General features: G+C 34.4%; 1 protein-coding gene across 2 annotated transcripts; it reads left to right on the forward strand.

Annotated features, from left to right (window-relative positions):
- Window positions 1-182: 182 nt before the first annotated feature.
- LOC144448709 (band 7 protein AGAP004871-like) lies at window positions 183-27,614 on the forward strand. Of its 2 annotated transcripts, none has more exons than XM_078138998.1 (10): window positions 183-264; window positions 3,333-3,502; window positions 10,580-10,686; window positions 14,117-14,189; window positions 15,128-15,210; window positions 16,692-16,895; window positions 18,939-18,994; window positions 22,044-22,122; window positions 22,548-22,717; window positions 24,248-27,614. In XM_078138998.1, exons 2-10 carry the CDS (start codon window positions 3,403-3,405, stop codon window positions 24,267-24,269), a joined length of 894 nt encoding a protein of 297 aa, XP_077995124.1. In that variant the 5' UTR covers window positions 183-264; window positions 3,333-3,402; the 3' UTR covers window positions 24,270-27,614. The 2 variants fall into 2 exon arrangements, with proteins under 2 accessions (XP_077995124.1, XP_077995123.1); XM_078138997.1 differs by lacking the exon at window positions 18,939-18,994 and adding an exon at window positions 19,158-19,213.

Raw genomic sequence — 27,614 nt, forward strand, 5'->3', positions numbered from 1 at the left:
TGCACATAAAGGGCAGAGCTGTTATAGCAGTTTGCGTGAAATCAAATGTGCTACATCAAAGGCAGTCATTCATTTTCAATCAATGATGCATGCCCGAGTAGGAGTGGAGCAGAGGTCGCTTGGTGTTGACAGAGCATCAAACAGTCTGTCGCACACAAACCGATGAGGACAACTCTACATTACGCATGCGTGGGGAATACAGTCGTCTCCCGTGCATTGAGAGTGAAAATACTGGTCCACAGTGAGGTTAGATTGAGATTCAAGGTAGGTCGATCATGTTCCTTAAAATGTCCGACATTTCCAAAAATCATTATGACCATTGGACGAAATTATGTTCACTTATAAATAACCGGGCTCTGTATATTGCCTTATTTCTTACATTATGTAGAATTGTTCTTAGCTAGCCTTAGAAGGGGCCACGGTGCCTTCTCAGACTTATTACATATGATTGCTATACCTTGGTATCCATGTCTGCACTCCTGTTGGCATGGAGACGCCTAAAATCACCTGTCTTGAAAATGACATAGATACGGGGAAAATTTGACGCCCGCTTTGTACCTCTCTCCTATTTGGAAATATGAAACACCTAACATCTTCACTTATTGAGTTGATAATCAATTTTCATCGACATGAGATACGGTTGATAGATATTGAGTATAATACTCTCCAATTACACCACAGTGACAGTCACTTGTGGGTTGTGACTGCATTATTAAACATAATTGTATTTTACATATCTGGTCGATTTTACGTACATGTCATAAATCACACACTTTGGACTTTAATATTTATCAATAGATATACAAGTATACATTCGATAATATAATTAACCGACCAACGAGAAACGTGTTAATATCGATCTTAATTGTAACACATGATTGTGATTGACAGTGTAATCAGTAACTACGACACCTTCAAAAAATATAAAAACTTAAAAAACAATATTTTGAAGATCAGATATATAATTATTCCACCGACGAAGCATCATAAACGATGTTGTCTTCAATAGACTTGGGGCTTTTGTACAAACAATTTCGAGTCAGTGTTAGAACTGTGTCACTTTGGAATCAAATATATATTGAATGTTGGTGTAATTTGTACCAAGATATTTTAAGCTAGTGTGTGTGTATGTATGTATGTATGTATGTATGTATGTATGTATGTATGTATGTATGTATGTATGTATGTATGTATGTATGTATGAATTACAACATTGAGGTGGATGTGTTGAATCTAGAGTACAAACAGTTATATTCATTCCAGTGACGTTAAACTTTCATTCAACCTGTAGTCATATCAATTTCACGACACTTTAGGCATTTTCTTTGTTTTCTATGGTTGCCTTGGAAACCAAGTTGTGTATTGTTTGTCTTGGAGATCACATTGCACTCTATATTGTATTAGATTTCTATTTATATAACAATTAACATCGCGTATAATAGAATAGTGCGGATTTCTAGCTGTAGCGAAATGCTATTGACAAATCGTCTTATTTTATGATTCACTACAAAGAACTGTTGACGCATCAACTTGTTACGTAATCAAACATTCGGTTACCTGTATTGTTTTTATCATGTTTATACCAAAGACTACATCATGTACGGATTTATAGCCTATATTTGTTTTAATTTGAATGATAATACCATGCAAACAATCAATGCATGAACAATCAATAGATTCAAACATGCTAAATATAACGTACCGCCGTTATACGTCAGAGTTACAAGCTGTGACGTCACATGCACTGTTGGGTCACGGGCCGGTGTCTCAAAATCGGGTGACACTCATTTCTCCGAAATAACAAAAAAAATGCATGGTTCCGATTACGCTCAATTTTAGAATAGGTGGGGCAAGTAGATTTTTTATTTATTTTTTGAATATATTTTTTCATATGTGAGTGTTTAGTTCAGTTATGTTGTCCGTTATTTTCCAAATGGTCTATGTTTGGTTTCTTCCCATAAGATGTACAGCCATTACAGATTGAAGAACAGTTTTATATTGTCTTTTTAAGTTGATGTCAGTTTCCGCATCCACTGTTTCTCGCAAGACTTCACACAAATTTTTCGCGAATTTATTACTTTTTTCTTTAAATACGTAAAATAAAAAGTTAGGATCGGCGTGTAAAACGAGGTGGAACCAAACAATTTTCTAGGCCGAATAATAACGAAAATAATTTCATAGTCCTACGTGTACAAAAGAGTGCTTTCAATAAAATAGATTGTCCTAGCCTGTTCTATATTATATAGCGGCTTGTAATATTTTATTTATTTATTGCACCCCTTTTGTATCAGGGACTCACTATGCATGTTAGGAGCACACGCAGAATATTAAAGTATTTAAGATAGTTGTTTTCCTTGTCTACGCAAGGTATACAGCTCGGACCATCGTTTTCTATTATAACTCATTATAGTGGTCTAAGCATAGGGGGCTCGTCTTCCAACAGTGAATACGTTGCAATAATAAACAAGTGATGTAGAATATACAATAAAATGAGATAAAATGAATTAATACTTAGTCTGGGTTCTTTTTTTTATAGATCGAGAATTTTGTGATCACTTGTTTATTATTGCAACTTACTCACTGTTGGAAGACGAGCCCCGGCCCCCTATGTAGAGCGTACATTTGTAGTTGCAGGATTCGTTTGATATTTTCTATAGCCTAAAACGGCAATCTCAAGCAACAATACGTGTCTTTGTGGTTCTTGCTATCATTGGAATACACACTTTCTCTGGCTATCCATCTAAACCTATGTACAGTCAATTTTTTGTACACACACAGTATTATTGTCATTGCCAGATATTAAATATAAAATGTGAAACATTTGAAATATTTCATATAAAAATTATAATTAAAACGTACAGACAGTCTGATCACCTGTAAAGTGTATATATAAATGCCACGTGACATTCATATTCTATATCCAAGGATGGTGTATTCCCTAAGTGGATGATTAGAATGGAGATGTTAAAATGTAAGATTAAAATATATTACTTCTAGGGGATGTATTACAGCTCGCGGTGCCCAAGTTAACGCATCACAACTCATTCGTCATGGTCGCGTAATTTTGTGATCGATCAACTATATTTGGTTGCTGTAAAAAGGCAGAAGTCGATTGCAATTTCTTTTACATCTTCCTTTTTTAAAATTGTTTACGTGTCCGACAGGTCGTCGTAGCTGTTTGCACAGCGTTATTAACACTCACGAGACTACCTCGAGACGTGTTAATGGAAATTTCGAGTCATTACGTTGAGGTCACGTGTTCTTTTTTCAAATTTGCATATCAGCTCGTTGTGTGTATTCATTATCTTGTATGTATTTTGCATGTTTTGCAGTATCACGGCGTACTACGTCACACCACACCCAATCCAGGACAGACCAGCCGATTAGGCCACACAGTTGTACATGTCGTATAATCAAGTGACTCCTGAACCAAACGAAAGGGAAACATTCAACATGGCCGACCGCAGTAAAAGTACCGATCAGATGTCTATCCCTATCGGAGGTAAGTAGACGTCCATGTTCAAATGTTTTGGTGTGTTTGCGCGCCTGTGTTTACGTGTGTCCCAGGTGATGTGTAAAGAAAGAGCCTAGAGGACGTTGTCTTGTGACTTCACCTGCAGGTAGCCAAGACCTAGTTTTCACTAGCGGTACATTTAGTATTTTACAACCAAATTGTTACCGATAAACGTATCAAATACCTATTTAACTGTCGGTTTGTCATTTGTGGATGAAGAATTCACGTAGCTGGTCGCCACAAATAATAATTTTTAGAGGATTTCTACAACGATAGTCCGGGACTCGTACGTCGACAGTGTCTCTTTGCAAGCTTTGTGAACACACCGTGCGTGACCGACTAACACTAACACACGTACTGGCTATCATGGTTAATCCGGTTGATTACACCATAGAGAGGTGGAGGTCTATGATTACACACATAAACTTTCAGCGGGCTTTAATCTGAATATAATTACCGAATGTTTATTATTTTGAATTACGCGAGAATATTGGTTGAGTTTGTTCAGAGCCCGAGTCGCGGTCAACTGTGTTGATCGCACAATGGAAGCGTCAATGTTGACCTAATGTCCCTTATGGCGAAATTACAGTATCACTTTTCATTGAGTCCCAATCTCCAATATAATTTATCATGTACTACAATTCATCAATAAATTCAGACCCTACCTTGTTTATTAGTTAAATTCCAGACCACCAAACAACACAACAACAACAAGTATACACATGTATACACACACACACACACACACACACTCTCTCTCTCTCTCTCTCTCTCTCTCTCTCTCTCTCTCTCTCTCTCTCTCTCTCTCTCTCACACACACACACACACATATATATTTATATATGTATATATACATTTGTATATATTTTAATTATATATACATTTGTATATATTTTAATTATTAGTGTTTTTAAATTACATATATTAGACATTGTCTTACTATTTCAATGGCCAAAGATGACATCATGATCGGTTTGTTTTTACCTCCAGTATGTTAGCATGTACTTTGACAGACTCTGTTTCAGTTTCTAGTTAGAGAAGTTGGCTGACATTAGTCTGAGTATAAGATATGAAATTTGTGCCATGCTATCAGCCAGCACTGACATTACGAATATAGGGCTGAACTACAATACATGACATACATTGTACATGTTAGTCCAGCGTACATTTAACAACAAAGCCTATGGTGGTCGCGCCTTTACAATCTGTGCTCCAAAGCTTTGGAATGACCTACCACAGGATATACGCCAGTCCATAAGCCTGGAAATCTTCAAAAAACGACTGAAACATCACATGTTTATGCGAGCATTCTGTGTAAATTGAACACCATCTAGTGCTTTTGAACAATTTGACTTTTTGGAATTTGGCGCTATATAAATTTTTATGATGATGATGATGATGATGTATCTTACAATCTAGGCCAACAATTGTATCTTTGATTAGTAGGGTTGCTGTCTTGAGGAACTGCCAATCGTTCAGACAACATATGTGCAGTCTATTAGTGCAAGTGATATGAATTAACATTCACAAAGTCGAAAACATAAACAACCCATTTCTACAAACCTTGCGATTTATTACAACTGTTAAAGTATGGTGCATACCAGAGGAATTGGCTAAGCAAAATTTCACTCCTGGCAATTTCCTTACGTCAATGTGCTCTCATGTGCAGGCAACTTTAAGTGAAATTAGGTCATTCTCGTGGCAAATTCCTCACTGTGTGCGCTGGACATGAGCAATTTGCTCATGGCATGGAAATGATGTACAACACACAATGGGCGTGGACGATGTGTACTGTACGTCATCACCATGTCTTAAGAGAAAATCATGAGCCGATTGCTCACATCCAGTGCACACAATGAGAAATTTGCCATGAGTGACCAAAATTATCAAACATGCATTGCTAGATATTTAGCTCGCGGCCATGGATGACGAAAATCTCACTTGACATTGCCCGCAGGAGGAATAGACCTATTACCGGTTTCAAGATCATGCATTGCACGTCTCTCCATACAATGCCATACATCGTGTACGCCCTGACGGGTTTGTACATGCTACCTGGGGGGATGGTTGTCACATGACTGTACCCTGGGTTTACCCGTGAAATCCCTCGGTCATTGATGGCGTTCAGTCTTCGTTCTATAAAATCACCCATAATTAAAGAGGTCAACATGTCTTTCCATCATTTCCTGATGAAAATGTTATTTCAAACGTAATAAAGACAACACAAGTCTAACTGTTACAACATAAGCGACGTACTCTCGCGCAGTGTATCTTGGAACCGGAAAATCAGCTAATTCTTGTTGCGTGCGCCTTGCTTAAATGTTGTATGACTATACACAGTACAATATGTGAAAGTAGAAGCAACATTGAAATGGCCACCTATTCAGATAACTGTAATTTTTTTGTCACTGTCCTAACACATATTAAGATGTTTACATTTAATAAGTAACTGTCAATCAAGACTTGTTGACCTGACTGAAGATAATAGTATTGGAATACTGATTGCATGTGTACAATGTACAGCATATACTTGTATGATTGATAGGGTATGAGAATAATTGACCTGATATAACTTATATGATGTAATAGATTACCTTCTAGTTTTACCTTCTTTGGCATTATATAAGTCTTTGGATGTCAACTCTCCGAGAGATTTTAAGATTTGATGAAGGATAACACCAGGCAAAAAAGGCTGAGGCCCCGTCTGAATTTATTCAAAACTTACAGGACCTAAATTGGAGGTTCACTGAATGACTGACATGCACATTTTATGTTCCCCAAGAACAATTTAGATAGATAAGAAACAGGCTTCCCACAGACCAGTCATTACAACACCATCCAACCCCAACTGATCCACAGACACACACAACTTCCTTGGAACAAACAAACAAACAAACAAACAAACAAGCTATTTAATGTCATCACATTGCATGCTCAGATTTTGACATATACAAATTGAAACTAGCAAGAATTCGAGTTTGCTTGCATGGTTCCCCGTGGTGATGTGTGTTTGCACATACAGTGCCTACTTGTGGGTAGGAGTGTGGTGTTGTTTATATTTGTAATGGCTAGTGTGTTGGAAGCCTATATCTTACTGTATCTATCTTTTAGTGTTCTTGGGGAACACAAAATGTGTATGATACGCCATCACTTTCTCTACGTGCTACACTCCTTTATAGCATTCATATCAAGTGTAACAGTATAGTGTTTCAATTGGTGTATTTACAAGCCTAGCATGTGACCTTTCTAATGTGGTCAATTAGCAAATGAAACTATACTTTTACACTTGATATTGATGCTATAAAGGAATATAGTAGATACAGAAAGCGATTTACTTTGGTGTTATGTACCTATCATTGATAGTAAATGTTGTTGTGGTCAGAACTACATTTTGTGTATAATTCATATAAGGTGTGCACAAACAATATATCCAAGGTTAAAGATGGCTACAGTACCCTCCCCTTCCCAGTTAGACTTGCTCAAGACTGTACGTTTTTCACTATTTGCAGAATCTTTTTTTAACACAGGTGTGTTCTTTTTGTATGAAATATAACTTGAAATGAAAAACAAATTCCAAACATTTGAAGATTATGAAACAAAACAATCTCTAAAGGGACTGGTGCCTGTCTACCTAATTGTGTTTCTAACAAAAGACAGTGTTTTGTTGTGGTAATTAGGTATAAGTGATCTCGCCTTAGTTACCACATACAAAACACATGTACTTGTACTTGTAACTAGTAGTAAATAAGTCTGTATGCCAATGTGGTATCTAAAGAGATATCATTGAGATTGATGAAGGATAACACTAGGCTAAGACTGTGTAAGATACTTCGTGTTGTTCAGCCCTTATCAGCACAGGCACTTGAATCAATTTGTATGATTTAAAAAAAATGTAAGGTAAGTATAGTCTATACTTGCCCTATATTTAAAAAAAAATAATAATACAAATTGATTCGAGTGCCTGTGGTTATCAGGACTGTACGAATCTACCCACTATCCCACATAAGCAACCACACTGGGTTGCAACCAATCAAATATAACTATGTTATAATATAGGTGTCAAACTGACCATTATGTCAGCCTTTCAATGCTGATTTATAAGACCAGCCACCTAATCTTACACAATAGTAAACATAAGATTCAGGACAAGGTCTAGTATTTTATCAAGTACTAACAATTAACAAGTATCACCATAACAACAATCTTAACATCAGAAGCGGAAATTATTCTGTCTATTTGATTGGTAATCCACATAATGACCTCTGTTTGAACTTCTAATCACAAGTTCAAGGAGTGGTCTAAATACTTGGATCTAGCAGGCATAGTCTCATAGAATAAAACACACACACACGCACACACACACACACACACACACACACACACATGCATGAATGCAAGGACACACACACACATATGCTACCATCACAATAATATTGCATTTCATTTTCCATGTAGTATTTTAATTCAAGAGTGGGGAGGCTTAACAACAGTTGATATTCCACCCTGTTCAATTTAGATACCCCCCCCCCCCCACATACTGTACTTCCAACCATGCCCTTGACAGTCAATAGTCATTTTTGTAGCAATCATGCCAACAACGAGACACTGGGGCTGGAGGGGTTGATTGTACAGCAGTGCTTATTGATTTCCCAACACTAGTAAAAGCTAACATAATCCCTTCATAGCCATTCAACTGATAATCCCCTGGAAGCATAAATTCTCTGATATTTTTACAGTAAAATGCACATGACAATTATTAGTATATTGTGACTGCATGTACATGTGTATGAACGACTTGTATTTCAGCAAATTATAACCCATAACATGCGACTATCATTCCAATATAAGATTTCATGGTAACAACAATGCAACATACAATAACATACATCTGCCATATTTGTGACCTCCTGGTGCGATATATTCAATGTAGATTAAAAAAAAAAATATGTCAGTTGTGCATTGTGTTACCAAACATTTGCAGGTACCATGTTTACACAGCTATCTATATTACAAAAATGCTAATGTATTGATGTCCATGAAATGTCTATATCTGTAGTAAAATAAGTAGGGTGGGGTGGAGATTGGAGTCACCTTGTATGTACCCCTTTGAGTACATGTATATACACGTACTGGCCCTGCAAAGCTGATATACTGTATACTATAAACCTGGACATTTTCGTTAAAGAGATATTTTCATTATACGCTGGAAAACAAATTCGTAGAAACAAGTAGTGACTAAAATATCTTGTACAAATGTACATGAACTGAACACAATGTATCAGTCTGGTAATTGGTAAAAATTAGTCTTTGAGGACTAGCTGAAGACTGTAAAATCGCAAAATTTTATGGTGGCAAAAATATCTAGGTTTGCAGTATATATTAGGTTTCAGACAGAAGAGCTTGTAATGTAATCTGTCTCACCAAATATTCACCTCTTTTCTATTAAATTGTGTTATACCTGGATATTGGCCAGATCTCAATATTTGCCTCTTAATTTATTTTTGCTTCCATTGTTCTCCCCAGAGACATGCTAGAAATGTAAGAAAACAAAAACAGCTAATTTACATAACAAAACATTCCGTTCAATTCATATTCAAATAGCTGTGATGCTTGGGTTACTTCCTTGGCCACAGTACATGTATGTAGTGAAGCATGTAAAATTATTGCTGATAACTTTGAGAAGTAACATCACACTCTTCTGTATTATTCTTGCTTCATACATGTACACATGTATGTGTCAAGAATTCTCCAAACCTGAAATAGAATAGTACTGACGAGGCGCATCATGAAAATAATGAACATTCGATTTCTTGGTCAGCACCATAACTTCTGCTCCGTGTGCTTCACATACATAACTATATAATAGGAGGATGTGAGAATAAGTCGACCTCCTTGTTCTATTTTGATGTTCTAGCCTGAGGTAAAACGCTATTGCACGTACTGAGAAGAAGTCAGTCTTGTTCTATTGACCCTCTAGCACATGAGATGAAATGCTATTGCAGGTGTCAAGAATTCTATGTTATTATGGGTTATGCAGAAGCAATATGCATTTCAAATTATCCCTCGTAACCATGAGATTAGTAACATCACACTAAGACAAGCTATATAAAGGCTTTTGAGGGCATAATTCTTGTGTGTAACCCAAATACTGCTGTTGCCAGCTGGATCACATTGAAAGTACACATACAGAAACCTAATATCACCATTATGATTGATATGTTTATTTTATATTCATTTCCATGTACGTATCAACAGCAATATGATATTGGGTGCATTTGATGTACATTCTGTTTTAACTATTTACTGAGATGAAAATACTGTTTTATGTTTGTTGAATATTCTATCCTTTGAGACACAAAATCCCAAGCAACCGTGACTGAATGTCACTAATAACTGTAAACTGTGTGAGTTGCTAATTATAGATATCAAGCAATTAAAACCATGTAATGTATTGCTTTCATTGCAATCAATTGTGCTCAGAGCCTTGGACTCCATCGATTTCACTTTTAGTCTTTCAATCTCAATGAGACAAGTTGACAGCTATAACCATGTTATTGCACTGTATGGCTTGGCTTCATCAATTACATAATTTGTTTGTCATCCTTGAATTTTCCCAAAACCTACCAGGCAGACAGAGGAAAAAAAACACACACATTGAAAAACACAATACTAGCATGTTATGTAAAATACACTTTTCTGTTGATTCTTTTTCTGTTTGTACCTAAATCTACTACACTAGTGAAATATAAATGTCAGAATCCAAAGTTGGATTTTCTTAAACAAACTATTTAGATATATGTGTAGTTATTTGAAGATATTTGAATGGCATTTCCATATTTTGCTATAGTATTAAATACACCTTGCATGGAAATTTTGAGCAAAATGAAATGTTATATGTATATTGGTTTTTTTTTCTAAATCGACTGACAAACGACTGACCCACAACTGACAGGATTTCATTGATGGCACCATATCATGAATTGAGTTGAAAGTTAGAAATCTTCATTTAGTTTGTGAAGCCATGGTGCATCATGTAATTTTTTTTTTCTTGTTTTCCCCATTTAGGTGGAGACAACGATGCTTCTATTGGTTGTTGTGGCTACATTCTTGTGTTCTTATCATATATTATATTCGTTTTCACACTTCCGTTATCAATCTGTGTGTGTATCAAGGTATGTATTAACTACAGTTGTATTTTTTATAGGTACATTTGTATGTGCTAATGTACGTATGTGAATACACAGAATTTCAGAAATACAGGAAATTACATAGATACAAGTATATATATACTTATGTATGTACATACATACATACATACACATACATACATACATACATACATACATACATACATATACATATGTATACATACATACATACATTACATTACATACATACATACATGCATACATGCATACATACATACATACATACATACATACATACATACCTACATACATACATACATACATACATACATACATACATGCATACATACATACATTACATTACATTACATACATACATACATACATACATACATACATACATACATACATACATATATACATTACATACATCCATCCATACATACATACATACATACATACATACATACATACATACATTCATACATACATTACATTACATGTATTTATACCTACTCACGTACACATGTAATCTATAGTTCCAATATGGAATCATTACGATTCACACGTTGACATCCAGACTAGCACACATGATACATGTACATACATATGTATGTATTTACATGTACATCATGCATGCAATAGTGAAAGCGTTGTTACCATTTTGGTGTATAGGGTTTTGGGTATTGTAAAATGTACATTAATTGCTTAGGGGAATATTAAGATGTGCTAGGCAAGAGTTCTCTTGATGGCCATTTCATAACTGAAGGCAAATTGGAACTCAAATTTGTATAACATCTGAAAAATGTGTTCTCAAATTTGTATGACAACTGAAAAATGTGTTATGCAACTTAGGCCCTGAGGTGGGAAATTCTTTGAGAGTGACTGTGAAAAGCTGCCTGTGTGTTTGTTGGCAGTTTTGTAGAAATGTATGCTCATGTGACCACAATACTTAGTTCTCTTGCCTGGCAACATTATTAATGCTCTTGAAGTTGATACCGGGTTTGTGACATGTTAGTATGTGTGTTTCTGAGTTCTGTACTCAACTAATTTATTTATTTATTTATTGAATAAATGGAAACGTGTATATGCAATACAGCTGTAAAGAAATAACAATGGCTTAGGAATACTCAAGAGGATTGCTCATAATGACAGTTTCCATGGAAACCAATCCTATTACTTAGCATCAGTTTTGATGTATATGTTAATAGTATATAACAGGCTACTGTAAATAGTTGTGGGCGTTGTGTGTATGACTTTGTGACTGTCATATAGCCTGAAGGCTGTCAAGTCAGAACTATAACTCAATGTTCAGATGACTGACAACTTAATTTGATAATGTAACTGCAATTATGAAAATATTAATAGTCATATATGGTTGTTGTTGTTTTTTTTGGTGGGGCGATTGATTTGATAATTGCCTTTTATGGACAATATGCTCTACTGTATACATAAAGAACTAGTGAATGAAAATAATTAACAGCTATACATCAAAGTGACAGGCCAGCCTTTCATAAAGAAAGTATTGGTTATGGTATATTTTTATGCCATGTTCACCATTTTACTAAGTACAGTGAATCATGAATGTATGTTATTTTAAAACTCAAAAGCCAGAACCATTTTTGAAAATGGACTGGTAGCTGTAGATACATGTATTAAGACAGATTTATCGTTGTGGTATGTTCACTATTTACGTAGTTCTGGGATTGCATGTGTTTTGGCTCTAATGTATACAATTAGATGGAATCATATTTGTATGACATAAATTTGCATGTAAATGAAATTTACTTTCACTGGTAACTGAAGCAGATTTACTAATTATTCAATTAAATGTATTTTTAAATGATTGGTGAATTTACAAGTGATATAACTGTAAATTAATTACACTTCCGGGTAGTCAAATATTTCTATCTGCCAAAGTGGAGTTATACATTGTTAGTATCAAAAATTTTTTTGCAAGAAAAATATGTGTATCAGTATTCCAGTATTTTAACTTATAACAGCATTATGGTTAGTGCACTGTAGTCAATATTTTTTACCCACTAAAAATTGTGGAGTGACATTGAAAAATTTGTTGATTCAGGTAAATTATTTGTTTGCATAAAATATAGTTTAGTAACACTGAATCCGGCTAAATATTTTGTGTACTTGACTCAGTATGTATACAGTATGTACAACCAAAGTTGAATACAGAGAAGGAATCAATTAGTACACATATGGTTCAGTCCTGATGTGTTGAATGAGCTTTTTTGCCACAAGATAGTTTACATTATGGTTGAAAATAAAACGCTTAGTGTTAGCATGTAATGTACTTATATTGTGATCAGTGCTGAAAGCATTTGTATGTGTATGTACAGAAGAGAATTTACGGTGACCACATCAATTTTACTTCTAAAATTAACTACTAACTACATGTTGATTAACGTTATCAAGATAAATTAGTTACACCTGGAAATGTGACTGTTTGCACTTACATACTATATGTTAACAAATTAACATGTTTGGCATATTTGAGGATTTATTGTAAAAGTTGAATGACTTACAATTATATATGCTTCAACATGTTAAAATGTCCATACGGATAAGGATTGGGTATTTATTTTGGATTTTTTAATTTATAAAATAATTCTATCGTGGTTTCATACGTGAAAAATTAATGTGAAAGAACAAATACCAAGTCTGTGTTTGTAACTCAATACATAGCAAAAAGCTGACAAATATGTAAAAAGTTTATTATTGTACTTACATTAACAAGCATTTTACATATTTATTGATAATTTGCAATTTATTGAGTTACAAACACAGATTTGGTCAATGTGATTCACATTGATTTTTCAAGTAGGAGAAAGCCATGATAAAATTATTTGATAAAATTAAAAATCCAAAATAAATACCCAACCCTCATCCATATGGCCACTTTAAGCAACAAATCGAAGTAAAAAATAGATTATACACGTAGTCATGGATGAGTGTAAATTTTATATGTATATACTACTGTGAATTTATTTATTTCGGCACTCAATTTGCCTTTAATCCCTCTAATTTTGTTTTCAATTCTCTCTCTACCAGGTGGATAATTGTTTGTCCATTAATTTGATTAAATACTTAAGGTTGAGCAAAACAGGATTACATTTTGTATTACATAACATGGTAAATATATACAGCACAAATCCAGCTGAATAGAATGAAGAAAAATATCGGAGAATAATATAATTATATTAGCGTCAGTAATATCAAAAGAAAAATTGGGGAAATTAATAGCAATTTTGAATGTTTTGACTCGTATTCGAACACAGCAGAACCAGTGATATCATAATCAACATGCCTGGTCATGATATAAATTATGCATGTTGTGATGACGTAGAATAACCACAGGATATTTTTCATATTTTTGTTCATCTTGGCTAATGCATGTTATAATTGATTCTTGTATGTTTTTGTTGTCTTATGTCAGGTTGTCCAAGAGTATGAACGTGCTGTCATATTCCGGTTAGGACGACTTTCATCTGGTGGTGCCAAGGGACCTGGTAAGTTGTGTCAAAGCAGAAATGTGTATAGAGATTTTGATGACTGAGTGATTATTAAAGGTTTCCTGTATCTAAACAGGAACAAAAGCAAGGCTGATTTTGTCCTAGTGCATTCCTTTAGTTTATGTCCAGTGTGGCATGAAAAGTCACTTTCACATCTCTACATCAAAGGAACTCTCTACAAATTAGAGAAATAGAATTGCCATAATTAAGCCTTGACATGAACTGTACACTGGGTTAGGGAATTCTGGGTATGGTGCCCAATTACTTATGTTGATATCACCAACAGCAATAGTGTCTATATCTATAGTTTCTACTTCAATTAAGTAGAAACAATAAACAAACAAACAAATAGGGCCATACTAGCGACATTAACATCAACATTTGTTGTAAAGCGTTTTGAGCACAGAGTGGGAAAGCACTATATAAAAACCAACAATATTATTATTATTATTATAACACATTTAACTTTTTCCAATCCCAGAATTTCCCAGGGTTCTGATCCTCATTGTTCATATAGATATAGGGTTACAACACATGTTGTAAATTAAATTAATGATGGACAGGCTAATGGGACTAATGATGTACAGATGGTGTGTGTGTGTGTGTGTGTGGGGGGGGGGGGGGTTGTTGTGACAGCTTTTTGCTCGGTTTGATATTTATCTGTACCCAGTTAATATTAAAGTTAAACCATATGTCAAATTTTCTCTAGCCTTTCTTTATATTCTTTTTGTTCTGTTTTTCCTTGTATGCTGTATACTTCTTTGTTTTGTACGTAAATAAAAAAAAAAGTTAAAAAAAAAGAAAAAAAAAAGTTAAACCATATGACATATCACAGCATATTGTCAATATTTCTAGATTATTTATATTTACAAAGTACTCACTCATCAATCATTCCTTCTTTTCTGACTGTCTTATTCTTTCCTTCCTTCCACCAGGTATCTTCTTTGTGTTGCCATGCATTGAGGACTACACCAAAGTTGACTTGAGAACAGTATCATTTGACGTCCCACCACAGGAGGTAAGTTTACCAAACAAACTAACAACACAAATACAGTACAATGTGTTTGCACATAAGCATGTGTACTTACCATATAATGAATACACCTGTCCAAGGCAACATTTGAAGTCATACATATATTAACATAATATAACACATAACTGAAGAAAACTTAAAGACTCAGGATTTAAATAAAGATAGTATTTATCCAAATATTTTATTGCTGTACAAAATTATTTATAATCATTAACCTGCACAGAATCGTCTTGATCTTAATATGAATACATAATTAGGACTAAGGTTCATTTAAATACCATGGTGCAATGAATTTAGTCTTTTGTGTCGTTACACACACTATGTCACGTTTGAACACCTGGTGTGAATTACCTAGAGTAAAATATATTTGTAACACGTGACGAAAATTACAAGCAGTTTTTTCAGAAATTTTCGAATTTATAAATTAATTGAATATTCATAAAAGTTTTAGGGAGTAATGATACGATAGATTAGCAATAGCAATGTGTAATCTAGACTAAATAGCATTTTCAAAAGATGGTTGAGTTATATTGTTGTTATGTTAATACCTAATCTTGGTCAATCAGATAGACTATATAAAGACTTTGTAACCATGACTACATTATTTAAAGTTACAAACAATGTGACAGGTTGTCAAACAGTAATAATTTAGTTGTATTTACACAATGGCATGATTTCATATTTACTATTATAATATCCAAGATGGTGAGATTAAAAGTGGTCAATCACACCTAGTTTAATAAATACAGTATCTAGGGAGAAAAAATAGTTCGATAGAACAGGGGTGATATGGGTTTTTGATCTGCCCTGTTTGATGTCACACAGGTGAAGATTTGCAATTATTTGTATTTATGATATAGATATATATATATATATATATATATATATATATATATATATATATATATATATATATATATATATATATATATATATATATATATATATATATATATATATATATATATATATATATATATATATATATATATATATATATATATATATTAGTAACTCAACCTCAAAGCATGAAACTCTGAGTAACAACTTATTACATCCTTATTCTTTTGAATTAAGTCTATAATGCTCTGCTACTAATATTTACATCGAGCACTGTTCTCTCCAGCAAGACACTTATATTCATATGTATGTTTGTATATATATACACATATACATATACACAAACAGACACAAAGAAATGGAACAAAAGGTAATAATTAGAGTGTGTGTGTGTGTGTGTGTGTGTGTGTGTGTGTGTGTGTGTGTGAGTGTGTGTGTGTGTGTGTGTGTGTGTGTGTGTGTGTGTGTGTGTGTGTGTATGTGTGTGTGTGTGTGTGTGTGTTAGACTGTTACTAGTGTTAGATACTTCTTGTTCAGCTCCATTACGCTTCTATAGAGTGATAGCTGTTAGCCTGATACATTTCACCACTGGACTCATAACTAAATTGACTTGTTAACTTTTACAGATTTTGACCAAAGACAGTGTGACAGTCTCTGTAGATGCCGTCATCTACTACCGTATAAATAATGCCACTATCTCTGTGGCTAATGTGGAGAATGCTCATCATTCCACCCGTCTCTTGGCTCAAACAACTCTGCGTAACGTCCTGGGAACCAAGAGTCTGGCTGAGATTTTGTCTGACAGGGAGAGCATTAGTCACACAATGCAGGTATGTTAAACAAGTCATGATTGATATGTTTGGAGTATTTGGATTGATTTTATTTCAATAAAGGTACTGTACAATTCAATGTATGTCACACCATGCCAGTCAATCTTTGGCAGCACTCAAAGCAATAAACGCAAACAAATTGGTAATGTACATCATATCAGTCAGTATTTGCAGCTTGCTGCCAATAACTTGAAAAAGCATTCAAAGTAATGAACACAAAACATAATGGCACTGTACAGTGTACATCATATCAGCAGGGGTGAAGAAATCTACTGGTCCTGGGTCAGGAACTAGCGATTTTTTTGAGCGGACCTCACACATTTTACCTTGTCTGGTCCATTGGACCAGTACCTTACTGTTAATAACTGTGTTTTGAAAACTCGTCTGAATATACAGATTCATATGCAAGATTTTAATGTTTCACATTAGCGGGACCTAGGGCCACTAATTCTTTCAGCAGGACCACTGGATTTTTTAAGGCACTGGTCCGGGGACCACCATTTCACAAAAATGATTTGTTCACCCCTGATCAGTTGGTCTTTGTTGCTGCCAATCAGCACCCAAAGCTATGAACGCAAAAAAAAAAATATGGCAATATCAAGGTAGTACCAAGAGCATGTTGAAAGTTGTTTTGAGAAATTGATGAGTATTTTATTGATAACATACTAGAAATTACAGGTACCAATTTTCAATGTATATGTTTGGTAACATAACTTTACTTACTATAAACTTAACTTTATCAATGTAGATGAACTTCAGTCTGAACATACCTTAACTAACATACTTGTTTCTGAACTGACCAAAGTGTATACTTTTACATTTCAGTACTGAATACCCAGCTGCTGTAACAATGTACAATATAATTACCTTACATTCCTATCTTGTATGTATCTGTCCACGTTCACCCTTGTCACATGATTTCACAAGTGTATCTACATCTGTGTTTAGTAGTATGTTTTCCATCCTTCTATTGCCTGCATTTCAGTATGGTTCCATAGTTTTATGTCTGTATTAATTTTTAGGGCAGTAAGTTGGTGAGATTATATACCTTTGTTCACCCTTTGTAAAGAAAAGTTGTCACATTGTGTAGACAAGGTCACAACTATGTCAGTTTTAATTGATTGCCCTTTTTCTGTTAAAGGGAACATCACTCCAGGAAATAGAGGCGTTTTCATGAACGATGGATTCTAAAGAGTCAGTTTATGATTTTTACATCATCTATCGTGATTACAGAGAAACATCCTGTATGTTTTTGTATAGGGTATATTTGCTATGGGCTATTGCATCATGGGAATGATCAGAAATAATGTATTTAAGTTGCACACTGAATATTCATGAGCCCCAAATGTCCATTTATATGCCTTTCAGTGTAAAACATCTGTCATGTAAAATCATTTAATGACTCTTCAGAAGCAATAGTTTATGGAAATGACTTCATTTCCAGTCGTGGCGTTCTCAAACCAAGGCTATAAAACTGTCTTTACTGAGGTCACTTCACTTGAATGGTTTCAGCCTTGTCCTCTCAACACTCTCCTCGACAGTTGAATTAATTGAGTAATTTACTTCAATAAAGTGTTGGCCAGAAAACAGGTGCAAATTCTTACTGGGATTATCATTTAAACTTGCCCACTGTGTCAGATGATATCATCATGTGATTAGAATGAACAAGAAGAGTTGAGCTATTGGACGTAAACATAGTAGGTGAACAAGATCACCCAATCACAAATGGAACAATTTCATGGTGTACTAGAACATACCTGAATAGGTTGAGCTAGTTATTATGTGAAATTATAAACTAATAAGTTCAGAAACTTTGGGAAACAGTCAAAATGGGTGTTGAGGGGACTTACTTGAAATCAATCAAGCCAAGAGTCTAGGCCAAGTGTAGATTATCAGCATTTTTTCTATTCTATTTTTTCATTTATGTAAAAAATGGCTGGCATTTTTTCTTGTATATTATTTCATCTTATGACCCCAAGTGAACACACACACACATACACACTAATCAACGATGTTTTGCTCCATTTGTTTTGCGATCTGTAGTCAACGTTGGACGAAGCCACAGACCCGTGGGGTATTTGTGTCGAGCGTGTTGAAATGTAAGTACGCTGTCTGAACACTGAACACCAGACCCCCAACACACACACACACACACACACACACACACACACACACACACACACACACACATACATTCCTAACCTATCATGTACAATGTATATAGTTAATATTGCTTCATTTCTAATCATTTTGACACTGTAGACTGGTTTGGATCATGCTACTGACCCCTGGGGTATTAAAGTGGAGCGTGTTGAAATGTGAGTAAAATGAAGCACAAATCGTAATTCTGTTAGCATTGAATACTTGTACATACAGCGTCCTCACCATGCTTGTCAGCACTGGTCAGTGCCAACCATTAATAAAAAGTGCAGCCATTATGCTCGGTCGAGTTATGCACAAGTTTCATGTCGTCCCTTTAGCTACTGTTATGCAAATACACGGGAGAATAATTTGACCCAACTGTTACAGTTATAAATAATGAAGAACACTGCACACTTCAACAATTTTGTAAATTATTTGTCCTTTTAATTCTTCTTACTACCACAGACAATGAATATGGTATTTCAGTGGTAGCGAGATATAACATGAGTTGAACCCTGTCATTATGTTGTATCTTGATCATCATAAAAACAAGTTAATTATCTCATGAATATTCATGATCTAATCAACCTCACCTGAACAAGGAGGATCACTGTACTTGATCATAAAAAGTGTTTCAAATTATTACACAGTTGAGTGAATTCAATTAAAATTTACTTCAGTAGGATGATGTATCCCAATTAGTTAATTGGGTTGGCCTTTAGCTATTCAACAAAATGGAGAGAGGAATAAAAACACGGCAAGAAAATTATTAAAATGCAATACAGACAGAGAAAATTGACATGGCAATATAAAATGTATGTATTCACATATTTATTGACCTGATACATTTGGCAACATGCCAGGTAATATAGCGTAGGGTAAATTGCCTTTGAATATTCTTTATTCATATGATATTTCTCATGAAATTTGAAAACCAAAGATACAATATTTAATTAAACAAATCCCTTGATAGACTTTAGTCCAAGTCAAGGAAATTTGATGAGCAAAGCTCTAAGCAATTTGTTGCATATTGCATATTGCTTCATGTACACACATAAACACAGGGCCTTGCGTCTTGTACTTGGGCCTTCAGATCAAGCACTAGATGAGCTGGCTTGTGTGTATGTACTGTTAAAAAACAGGTATGGAACTTGTTAAAATTAGTTAGTGGTTGTGGTGAATCACATGCTTGTGATAATAGTGAGTGTTTTGGTGAGATATAGTTCAAATAAGACTAGGTAGTCATCACAGGATTTTATTGAGCTGATCTTACAGCATGTACAGGTATTCAATTGCATCAGAGTTACAGTGTTACACTTTACCTATTTTGTATGTTACAGTGTTACACTGTACCTATTTTGTATGTTACAGTGTTACACTGTACCTATTTTGTATGTTACAGTGTTACACTTTACCTATTTTGTATGTTACAGTGTTACACTGTACCTATTTTGTATGTTACAGTGTTACACTGTACCTACTTTGTATGTTACAGTGTTACACTTTACCTATTTTGTATGTTACAGTGTTACACTACATATTTTGTATGTTATAGTGTTACACTTTACCTACTTTATATGTTACAGTGATACACTACCTACTTTGTATATTAGTGTTACACTGTACCTACTTTGTATGTTATAGTGTTACACTGTACCTACTTTGTATGTTACAGTGTTACACTGTACCTACTTTGTATGTTACAGTGATACACTGTACCTACTTTGTATGTTACAGTGTTACACTGTACCTACTTTGTATGTTACAGTGTTACACTGTACCTACTTTGTATGTTACAGTGTTACACTGTACCTATTTTGTATGTTACAGTGTTACACTGTACCTACTTTGTATGTTACAGTGATACACTGTACCTACTTTGTATGTTACAGTGTTACACTGTACCTACTTTGTATGTTACAGTGTTACACTGTACCTACTTTGTATGTTACAGTGTTACACTGTATTGGTGTGACAGCAGTGTTTAAAGGAAAAGTCCAGTGCAGTGTTCAAGTGATAATAAATGGGATGTGAATCAGTAAATCTTATTTCTCAGTCACAAAATATCTTAGAGGAAGTACTCGTGTAAAATGAGATTTATCTTTTTATAAACTCCTTTCAGCTGAAGTAGGTGAAACCGGAATGTCTGGTAGATTATATATAATACCCCAGTAACTTCCTTTTTATGCCATATACCCTGAGCAGTATTGAATCGCCGATGATTGAACCTGTTTGTGAAACTGTACACATTATATGATACAATAAATTCAATCAAATATATTTTTGGGTCCACACCTAAAAAAAGTGGCCCTAATGTGATCACAATTTCAACCTGTTGCTGTTCTACTTCTGGATACAACTGACCACTGATTAACATGTACGAATGGTATTTTAACAATTTTCAATGACTGTACTAATGGTTTGGCCTAAAAAACATTGTTTGGTTCTGGTTACCTGACCCCACCTATTTTTTCATTGCCAACAATATACTTTTTTTATGTATTCTAGCAATAAATAATAGAATCACGAGAATTGTGGAGTCTTGTAAGAAATAGTAAATGCGAAAACTGACATTAACTTAAAAAGACAATATAAAACTGTTCTTCCAATCTGTAATGGGTGTACATCAGATGAGAAGAAACCAATACCACCGAGATTTAGGCGAAATTTAAAAGTGACTAGTGATTTGAAGTATTCTACATATCCATCACTTGCAATTGACTGAATTCAAACCTGGTATTGTTAAGTCACAAGATATAAACCAGCTGATGGCATAATTTGTAAAACATATCAATAATGTTGAGGACTCTATACTAGGCAATCAACTGTTCTGACAAAACCAGAAGACATCTTATAATGTCATTGAAGGCATACATTGACATTAATATTATACTATAATAGTTTCTTCGAATTTTATGCACCAAGTATTTTCATTTGAATGAAAGGTTTCTAATCTCAGCTTGTGCCCCTTTAACATTTTAAGTTTTTGTATTTGACCAATTACAGTAAGGATGTACGTCTGCCAGTTCAACTACAACGTGCCATGGCTGCTGAAGCTGAGGCTGCCAGAGAGGCTAGAGCCAAGGTAGGTCAAAGGTCATAGGTCACAGCCAATTATCTGTGTTAATGGCTGCATCTGTCTCTCTTTATAATGATAAGATATCATAAAAAGATTCAAAGAGCACCTTCTATCAGTAGACCTGTTGTCGGTTCCAAGATGCATTGCGTGTCTCTCCATACATGCCATATTCAGGAAATTTGTGCATGAATGTTAAAGTTCAGAACTATACAGTAGAGATCTTGCAGGGTAGTTGTGCCCAATGAGTGAAATCTGTAAATGTGTAATTGGGTGTGTGATCATGTGTTGATATGTAGGCAGGAAATAGAATTCTGAACTAAATTCTGGAAATAGATATCTTTATTTCGCTACCTTTTGTTGCATTGTAGCATTTGTTTATCATGTAACAATGACAACCATTAATAGTTCATGTATTTCTTGCTGTTACCAAGGTAATTGCTGCTGAAGGTGAACAGAATGCTTCACGTGCCCTGAAAGAGGCTGCCGATGTCATCAGTGAGTCACCATCTGCTTTACAGCTCCGTTACTTACAGACTTTGAACACCATCTCAGCAGAGAAGAACTCTACTATCATATTCCCATTGCCAATTGATATCCTGGGGTAAGTTTTCTTCTCAGAAATCTTTGAGAAAGTATTGAACTGAAGACAGTTTAATTGTTTGATTGTTGAGGTATAGCCTGTACCATGTACTACTGTGGAAATCAAGATATAGGCAGACTAAGATAGACACAAAGTAAAACTATTGTCAATATACTACTATGGAAATCAAGATATAGGCAAACTAAGATAGACGCAAACTAAAACTATTGTTGATATACTACTATGGAAATCAAGATATAGGCAAACTAAGATAGGCACAAACTAAAACTATTGTTGATATACTACTATGGAAATCAAGATATAGGCAAACTAAGATAGACACAAACTAAAACTATTGTTGATATACTACTATGGAAATCAGGTTACAGACAAACTAAGATAGACACAAACTAAAGTTATTGTTGCAATATGTTGATATAAATTATAAATAAACTTGTTACAGTTACACTCACAGCTGGGTGGCATCTCTGATGTTGTAAGTTTTCTTCAAGTGGCGATGTACATTCAACCTCATTCAGGTTTTATACTATCTTGATTGCGAGATGATTATGATATGATATATGATATGTATTTTATTGTCATATATATACTGATACATATATAATGAAATGTGCATTGATTTTGCGTGTAATGAAAAATTTACAAAAACAATATTCTGTAGAGGACTCCTAACACGAGATTGATGCGTCAACAGAGAATACGTGATAGCACATCCTCGCTCGGCTCACCACTGCTGGTACGGAGCACAAGGAGTTCCTCTCTTCTATAGGTATAGATTCCCAATGATTGAATGATGAATAACGATACCAAAAGAAAAATACTAAGAGCACGCAAAATCGTGTCGCCATGCACCGGCGCCATATTGTAGCATTATGTCCACTTAAACAGGGTACATGTACTGCTGTCACCAACTCATGTAATCTACTATATACAGCAGCAATAGATTTAGTTTGTGTTTATCTTAGTGTGTTTGTAGCTTGATTCCTGTAGTAGTAGTAATAATAGAGTGTATCTATATATAATTGATATTTGTGTTCACCAGAACAATGTATCACACCATATTATTGCCATGGTTACAACATTGCAAAGATGTATTTTATAATTAATGAGATCTGTTGTTACTGATATCACGAGTCGTTCACTTAATGAATTATAGAGTGTAAGAAATGTTTTGTGAGGATTACCATTATAGTAACTATCAAGCAAGGTATAAACACATAACACAGTTCTGAAATACTCAACTTACCTTTGCCATTATTACTAATCACATCTATCGTATACACCTTATCATTGCTTTATTTACAAGAGACGGTGACAGTTACACACATACTTTCTCATCACCGTAGTTACAAGTGAAACTTGTGACACCATTATTGTCATGGTTACAAATAACTTGTCACACACCATATATTGTTGCCATGGTTACAAGTGAGACTGGTCATTTGCCATATTGTTGCCATGGTTACTCAACAGCCTTTGATATTGTAATGGCATCTCAGTAATAATAAGTTCTGTTTTTTTTGTCAACAGTGGGTTGATGGGGAAAAAATAGATGAGTTCTGAAGACACCATCAAGCCACAACAGGAGACCTATATGCCACCAAATCACAAACTAGAGTTTTATAAATCACATTCCAAAGTAAATCACATTATATTGGTTTCTTATGATGTGTTTATGAATTTTTGTCATATTCACATTTTGAAATTATAATAAGTGACTTTGCCGTTGACCTCGAGTGAAATACCTAAGAACACTTGCAGAGGCTTTTATGATATGATACGTTATCAATAACCAAGTCGAAGGCAAAGTTATGTGGTCCCTCCAGTACAATGCCTACCACACCTATTTCAACAATGACTAAGTCATCCTGACAAAAAGTAAGAACATTCTATTATGTTTGTAGGGGTGATAGCATGGTACTGAAGGCAGCTAGATTGAAAATTCTAATTGATAGTACTCCTGTTGTGAGAGTGTTTTTTCCAGATTATTGGCAATACCACCGCAACGTGTTACGCAATTTATCTGTGTATGCTAAATTTTAATAAACGGTACCCTCATACCATTCAGTTGTAGTAATAGACAGAACACAGATCTGTATTATCTTTGGCTGATTTTCATTCCTATTCTTTCTGATACATTTTTAAAAATTATTTTATCAGAATTAGGCTGAACCTATAAATATATACACCGATATAGTCTTTCTTCCCCTCAGTCTTACTTTCATTTTTTGTTCTATGGTCTCAAATTTATTGTAAATCACTCAAAATTTTCTATGAAAAAGACAAACTTTATGGTATTATTAAATTAAATTACTATTCTCTAGATGATTTCCTACAAATTGTGATCCTTTGACTAGCTATGAAATCTAAAAACAATGAATTCTAAAAATGAATACCATTTCGGAAATTTTAACAATATGAAAGAAGTACATGTACATGTGCGCCCTCTAGAGGGCAGATGTTTACAAGGATTAATTTGTCAGCTGTTGTCATGACAGTGACACTAAAATTTTCTACATTGATTTGAATTCTAAATTCTGATTTTTACTTGTTATGAATTAATCAAAATTGATGTATAGTACCCCTTATTGTGTGATTACTCCGAAATGTATATATAAATTATGTTTGAAGTGAAATAATAGAATGGCTACAAATATTACATATTTAAAATATCACTCATTTAATATTATATGTATGTATATCTTATAACCTAAAGACTGGAATTTGATATACAGTTTTATTTACACATAAAAAACTAGTCTTGTTACGTGTGCATATACAACCTCTAAAACTATATATTTGTTAGTTTTCATTGAGATCTTGTGTAATGCAACACTACAGGTAGATAGCTTGTATATGGCAACACTTACAGGTAGAGAACTTGTATGTGGCAGCACTTACAGGTAGAGAACTTGTATGTGGCAGCACTTACAGGTAGAGAACTTGTATGTGGCAGCACTTACAGGTAGAGAACTTGTATAGGTAAAGAATAAGACTGCATATCACATTCCAGTTTGTGACCATGTGTCGTACATTTTCTGCTATTATACACTTTGTAGTCGTGTGAGTTATCAAAAGGTAAACAGTGTTCTTTTTAATACAGGGTGTTTTGTAATTATAACATTTGATAATTTGTTTTTTGTACATAATGGCATAGTATTTCCCTTACTCACGAGTTTTTTGTTTGGTAAATTGAATAGTTTGTACTGGAAGAGCTAAGTGTAAGAATGCTGTAAGCCGAGATATTGTCTGATTCGTGATATCGGCTAGATTTTTGATGCTATAGATGCTTCTCCTAGATTAGAACACTATCAATACAAACTGTGTGTTTGGTTGTATCTCTCTGTAGTTGGGTCACAGTTGTCACAGAACATGAATAATACTGTTATTCGGTCACACCACGGACAGAAAAGAAAAAACACACCAGGCAATAAGGATGAGGAATATTTTCTGGGTAGAATACTAGATTGAACTCAAACAGCAAGAAAAAAGCACAGTTAGGAAAAAGGGTGAAAAGTGAGAAAGAAACGAAGATATTCCTTCAACTACAGACCTTGTATCACATTGAAAGAAGGATAGTGTGTATTTCATCTTAAATTGGCCATATGGATGAGAATTGGGTTTTTTATTTTTTATTTTTTATTTATAAAACAATTTTATCATCGCAACCTACTTTAAAAATAAATGTGAAACAACATAGACCAAGTCTGTGTTTGTAATGTAACTCAACACTTTGCAAAAAGCTAAACAAATGTGTAAAAAGTTTGTTATTGTACGTACAGTAACAAATATTTGTACATGTTTAGTAATCTTTTGCAATTTATGGAGTTACAAACACAGACTTAGTCTTTGTTGTTTCACATTAATTGTCAAGTAGGAGGCCATGATAAAATTGTTTTATAAATTACAAATCCAAATAAATACCCAATTCTCATTTATATAACCAATTTAATGTACATCTACATTTTGTATTTGCACTAAAAAATTATTTTGTATGTTAATTATATTATTCCATCCTAGTATATCTTTGGCATTTTATCCTCAACTATTAACAAAAATTGTGGGTGAGTATATGCATGATATCTGTTGTAATGGTAACCAATTGGGTGTTGTTAGTTCTCCAGTTATTACTTTACTCAGTTCACATTTACATCAATCAAACGTTTTCAAACTGTCACTGCCAGTGTTTTTGTGAAGGGCAGCAAGTAGGTAAAATTTGCTTTAAGTTCACCAAGTGTTTACCAGATGGTTTCATCACGGTTCCCCAGGTGGTTTACCAGGTTCCCCAGATGGTTTCATCAGGGTTCCCCAGGTGGTTTACCAGGGTTCCCCAGATGGTTTCTTCAGGGTTTCCCCAGGTGGTTTACCAGGGTTCCCCAGATGGTTTCATCAGGGTTCCCCAGGTGGTTTCATCAGGGTTCCCCAGGTGGTTTACCAGGTGTTTCACCAGGATTCCCTAGGTGTTTTACAGAGGTTCCCCACCATCAAAAATGGCACCAAGGTATGGAAATCTATGCAAATTCTATCAGATTTCCCCCTGTCTGTTCCCCAAATTTTATCAAAAACACTGACATAAGAACGCAATGATATAGTTGCAGCACTAAATGTACATTAAAGAGGTTGAATGTAGACGTTGTAGAATTGCCAAATAAAGAGGTTGACTTACACAATAGATAAAAGTTAGACTTGACAAATGGGCTGTTTTATTCCTGTATTTGTTATTTAACATTAAGAGATTCATGTATGTACAAAAGTTAGATTTTTTCCTAATTTTATTAATTTACCTCATTTGTGATCTTTCAAATGAATTGTTTTCGATTCTTCATTAACTTCACATACATTTCAGAAGTTCTTGTAACAGTTTCTTGTTGGATATTAATAAAATTTCTATTTCTTA

The sequence above is a fragment of the Glandiceps talaboti genome, chromosome 17 (genome assembly GCF_964340395.1).
Source record: "Glandiceps talaboti chromosome 17, keGlaTala1.1, whole genome shotgun sequence".
Lineage (NCBI taxonomy): Eukaryota > Metazoa > Hemichordata > Enteropneusta > Spengelidae > Glandiceps > Glandiceps talaboti.